We start from the raw sequence: 5,609 nt of genomic DNA, 5'->3' as shown, positions 1-5,609 counted from the left end.
TCCCCCGTCCCTGGGATTCTCCAGGCAAGTACACTGGAGTGGGTTGTCATTTCCTTCTCCAGTGCATGAAAATGAAAAGCGAAAATGAAGTCGCTCAGTCGAGTCCGACTCTTAGCGACTCCATGGACTGCAGGAGAAGGTGATGGCACCCCACTCCAGTACTCTACGTTGTTGGGCTTGTGGAAACAAGTGTGTGTGTACTCAGCTGTGTCGGACTATTTGTGACCCCATGGCCTGCAGCCTGCTAGGGTCTTCTGTCCTTGGAATTTTTCAGGCAAGAATACTGGAATGGGTTGCCATTTCCTACTCCAGGGGATCTTCCTGACCCAGGGATCAAACCTGCATCTCCTGCACTGGCAGGTGGGTTCTTTACCAGCTAAGCCACCAGGGAAGCCTTGTGGATTCCCACAAGCCTGGAATTGTGGAAAGATTATTCTAACTTGCCAATAGGGCCAAGCTTCTCCTACTAGGCTGTCTTAGCAATGTCTGGGATGGCTACTGCTGCTGCTGCTGCTAAGTTGCTTCAGTCGTTTCCGACTCTGTGCAACCCCATAGACTGCAGCCTACCAGGCTCCTCCGTCCATGGGAGTTTCCAGGCAAGAGTACTGGAGTGGGGTGCCATTGTCTTCTCCCTGGGATGGCTAAGGGGTCTAATTAAACTTTATATCCTCAACACCTGTCACAATGCCTGGCCGTATAGTAGAAAGCCAGAGAAAAATATTTTAAGGGCTTCTGAAATATTAAACAATCAAAGCAACCCGGGTCTGAGACGTTCCATCCGGACCTCACTTCCACCTACCTGGATGGACTTCAGTCTCTCCCTGGAATGACACTCAAGGAGCGAGAAAAAGGGATCGAGTTGAAAACTCTTCTCGGGGTCATGGGAACTACTTTCTTCGTTTGTTGCTCAGCGGGGAAGGTCAGACGCGAGGCTGTAGGAGTGGAGCGCCTCTGAGCAGCAAGCGATAGCCTCGTCCCACGCGCTTCCCCGCCCCCGCCGTCACCCGCCCTAATTCTCACACTTGGGAAGAAACCCTTAGCCATACAGGTCTGGAGCTGGGAGCCGGCACGTCCGAGATGGGCCTAGAGGACTCCGGCCGCCGCAGAGAAGGGCCCTCCCGGGGACCCCACAGCATCCTCCACGCGGCCGGGCTCCGGTCCTCCACCCTGCGTCCCTCTCGAGGCTTCCTCGAAGGCGGCAGGGGCGTGGACTGCCCGGAGGAGGCCCAGGCCGCCGGTCCGCGGCTGGAAGAGCTCAAGCGGCGGCTGGTGCGCGCCTTCCAGCGGGCGGTGCTGCGCGGCAGCTCCAGGCGTTTGCGGGAAGAGGCGGCGGCGCGGGAGGCGCAGAGCCGGGCGCGCGTGGAGAGCGCCCTGGCCGGGCTGCGCGCCGAGCTGGTGAGCGTGCCCGCGGCGGGCTCTCGGGGCCACCTCGCCTTGGTCCTCGCCCGGGGCCCTCGGCTGTAGGCCGCGCACGTGTCCCACTGAGGACTGGGGAGGCCGAGGGCAGCTTTTCCCAGGGAGACGGTGAGGCCGTGCAGCGCGGGCGAGCTGGCTTCCCGACGGCACTGATGCTACTGTCTCCCAGGCAGCATCCGGGAGGGAACCGGCTCTGCAGAGCCCAGGTGCTGGCTGACTGTCCCCGGCGAGGGCTGAGTCTACCGGTGACACAGCCAAGACCCCCGTAACCACTCCTCCTCAGCTTGTTATTTTTTTTTTTTCCTACCAAATAGAAAGTTCCCTCTCGGGCACTTGCAGTGTGTATGAGCATGAAAGGGGCTGGGGCGGAAATTTCAGTGAAATAAACTCAGGGGATGGGTGGAGGGAGTCGTTAGCAAATGTTTCTTTTATTTTGCAAGTTTTACTATTATCTTTCTCCTTGGTAAGAATTCAGAAAACAGGAAATGATAAGGAATTTTGTAAAATTGTAGCTTTTAAACATTAGGCAGGAGAACTGTAGGTAACTAGTTACTGTTTTGTAGTTTAAACCATTTTCGAGTTAGGCAAAATTTGAGCAATTTAAGCTTTAAAATGGTGCTACCTATGATTATGCGTGGGAATTCTGCTGGTTCAGCGGTAAAGAATACAGCTGCAATGCAAGAGACCCGGTTCAATCCCTGGATCGGGAAAATCCTCTGGAGATGGGAATGGCAACCCACTCCAGTATTCTTGCCTGGGAAATCCCATGGACTCTGTCCATGGGATCCTAAGAGTTGCTCACAACTTAGCGACTAAACCACCATCACCATGAATATGCATAGTGGAGATTTGGAAAGTTATCCTCTTTTGCATTGCATGCTAATAGTAAGCACTACCTACTTTAGAACTGATTCAACCATCAGTTAATTGTCTGAAACTTAAAAGTTTACCTTGTTTCTATGTTTAAGAAGGGCAAGAAGGTAGTACATTTAATTTTCATTTAATTTTACCTGTGTTAACAATTTGAATTTGACAAAGAATGTATTAATTTTGACCCAGCCCTATAGTGGCTCAGACGGTAAAGCGTCTGTCTGCAATGCAGGAGACCCGGGTTCGATCCCTGGGTTGGGAAGATCCCCTGGAGAAGGAAATGGCAGCCCACTCCAGTATTCTTCCCTGGAAAATCCCATGGCCCCATAGCCTGGTAGGCTACCATCCCTTCACTTCACTATCAAAGAAACATGATTTTCTTCCAATACCTGAGCAGTGGGTGGGTGAAACCCCTTATTAGAAGAGATGGCCTGGAGGGGCGTGCTGTGGGCCAGGATGCCAACTGGATGGCTGAGTCCAGGCTGAGCCACCCTTCTGCTGCTGACCTGGGGTGTCACCCCCTCATACCTCAGTTGACTCATATTTAAATCAGGTGAAGAAAGTATATTCAAGAAGCTCCGAGACACTGGAACTTTAGCATTCTAACTAGTCAGTCACTCCACCAGAAGGAGTTTTAAGCAAGTAATGTACCAGGGTGGGGAGAAAAAGAATAAAATTTCAAACAGGTGAGGGTTCACAGCCCAGCATTAATATTTACTGTCTCTGCTCTTATTGTTTCTGTAACCTTAGGAATGCTAATTAGCAAGTTTAGGTTTCGTCTGTAAAATGGAGATAATAAACCTATAGAATGGCTCTAAGTATTATACAAGATAATGTTACATGAAGTGCCTAGAATATAGACACTATTCAGAGTGGCTTTTACTGTTTTTCGGTGTGCCCCCCCAAATGGCAGACACATAGGCATGAAAGATCAAGGGTTTTGCTGGAAAGAGGCAGAGACCGTAACACAGATGCTGTGTTCCCGAGACACAGACCATGGTCTTGGCCGACCACTGTGTGTGACCAGTCATGAAGAGGCAGCAAAAGAGTGTGGATCCTTAGCACTATCACCAGTAGCCAGAACATGCCATTTCTGATAATGGTCTCTTGGCCAGATTTCTGTAGGAATTGACACCCATCCATATGTGTCTATCCACACCTCATTTGTTAGGGTGGTATCTGTGTAAGGAACAATGATGAACAGGTTCAGTTAATTACAGATATGTTGCTATTTTTGTTTTCATTTGTTTTCATGTTGCTGTTTTTGAGATGTCATTTATACTATTGTTTGAATTGGTCTTCTTAATGGGATGTGTTGAGTTCTGGGAGTCTGGGAGTGAATTTCAGGGGTTCTATATACTTCAAATTGTATCCCAAGCTTTCTGTGCACATAAAATGCACATCTTTCCCCAGAGTGAGTTAATAGTTTTCATTAGATTCTCAATAGGATCCACGAGGAGAGAAAATTAAGGAACCATTGGTGTTCAGATTTCCTAAAGAATTATGAGTTACACGTACTATTTTTTTTTTTAAACTTAGGTGGTAAGCCATTATCAATAATTTAACTGATTCTGGGCATGAAAGTACAGGATGGGTATTCATCAATTCATTTATTTGTTCCTTCACTCAGTCTTTTAACAAATACACAGAGAACTCAACATGCTGTGTGCACAGGCAGTGCACCCGTGGTTAAGGGTAAGAACAGACTTTGTGCTCGAAGTCACCAGTTTAGTGTAGGCTGCGTGCTAGGAGAGGGACACGTACAGAGTGCTGCGGAGGCACAGATGAGGTGACACAGGGAGGGCGTCTAAGAAGAGCTGGCATGTGGCTGGGCTCAACGGGAAGTGGGTGGCAAGGGGCAGAGAGGGCAGAAGATGTGGCTCAGTATGACGTGTTTATTCCAAGACAGGCAAGATTTCTGACCAGCTGAAGCTTCCTGTAGGGGTGTGTGTTTGTATGTTTGTGTGTGTGTGTATTTATAGGGCCTCTGTGCCACACTGGAGAACTGAAGCTTCCTGTGGGGGGGGTGTGTGTGTGTGTGTGTGTATTTATAGGGCCTCTGTGCCACACTGGAGAACTGAAGCTTCCTGTAGGGGTGTGTGTGTGTGTGTGTGTGTGTGTGTGTGTGTGTGTGTATTTATAGGGCCTCTGTGCCACACTGGAGAACTGAAGCTTCCTGTAGGGGGGTGTGTGTGTGTGTGTTCAGCAGAGAGAACAGGGTTCTCCTGAACTGCATTAAACAAGACCCTAACTGAAGAAATATGCAGAGTTGGTTACTAGTTTTCAACTATAATGCAAAGATTATGCTGGACTGCCTCTTAGGTACACTGCCTGAAAGATCTATTTTTTCTTTTAATACATGAGGACCTTCACAAACTCCTATTGGAGGGAGGTTATAAATCAACCTTTCTGTACAACAGATTTCACTGTAGAGTGAAAATTGTTAGATTCTATAAGTACACATAACTGTACATGTGCCTCTAAGGGGTCATTAAATGTTTTGCTCAACAGGGAGGCTGTTTAAAATCCTAAGAACTTGAAACGACAAGTAATCAAGTAAATGGGCCCAGGTCCTGAAAGCTCAGGTGGCCCTGGGCAGTCATCCTGAAGCTCAGAAAGCTCATAAAGATAAGTGATTTCCTCGCAGGTCATGTGCCATTGCTTGGAAACAGCCTTCCAAGGACAGGAATTTTTCAAATGGATAGCTCTGTGCATCAGCTATTTTTGTTTTCATTGCAAGGCCATTTTGAAAGCTATTTGTATATCTGGATCTTACCTTGTCGTATAGAAAGTCAGTTTTAAAGTCAGGCCAAATAGTCAGAACTGGAGAAGAAGATGAGAAATACATCTTTCTTGATGTCTTATTTTCCTTTCCTACAAAATCCTTATATTTTTTCGTGTGCAGAGAGCAGGTTCATTTGATCCATATCTCAGGCTAATAAAAACCTTTATTCTTTTTCTAACTTTCAGCTGGAAATGCGTTTCCAGAATCGTCAGCTGGCCAGAACTCTGCTGGATTTAAACATGAAAATGCAACAACTGAAAAAGGAGGACGAAATGGAAACTGCATCAGAATCGCAAAGCTCTGAAGATAATGCTCAGAATCTGGAATGAGTAAATGCACAGATGAAGGTTTGAACCCTAAGAATAACGCAGACAATGCCATAACAGTTCTAACAGTAACGTGATGGATGCTTAGCATAAGATTTTCGGGGCAGTTTTTAGACCAAAATCTTCTAGGACTTGGGGAAGTGCCAGTGCTATGAGAGGGGAGAGAGAAAATGGTGTGATGACAAGTTTTAAAGTTATGTATTGTTTTTTTG

At 47.5% G+C, this 5,609-nt stretch overlaps 1 protein-coding gene across 1 annotated transcript; it reads left to right on the top strand.

Annotated features, from left to right (window-relative positions):
- The first annotated feature begins 1,077 nt into the window (after positions 1-1,077).
- Positions 1,078-5,400, top strand: AARD (alanine and arginine rich domain containing protein). The gene is made up of 2 exons (XM_068983433.1): positions 1,078-1,395; positions 5,257-5,400. Exons 1-2 carry the CDS (start codon positions 1,078-1,080, stop codon positions 5,398-5,400), a joined length of 462 nt encoding a protein of 153 aa, XP_068839534.1.
- Positions 5,401-5,609: the final 209 nt, after the last annotated feature.

Source organism: Capricornis sumatraensis, chromosome 11, assembly GCF_032405125.1.
Source record: "Capricornis sumatraensis isolate serow.1 chromosome 11, serow.2, whole genome shotgun sequence".
NCBI classification, from domain to species: domain Eukaryota; kingdom Metazoa; phylum Chordata; class Mammalia; order Artiodactyla; family Bovidae; genus Capricornis; species Capricornis sumatraensis.
This window is presented reverse-complemented; position numbering and strand designations above follow the sequence as displayed.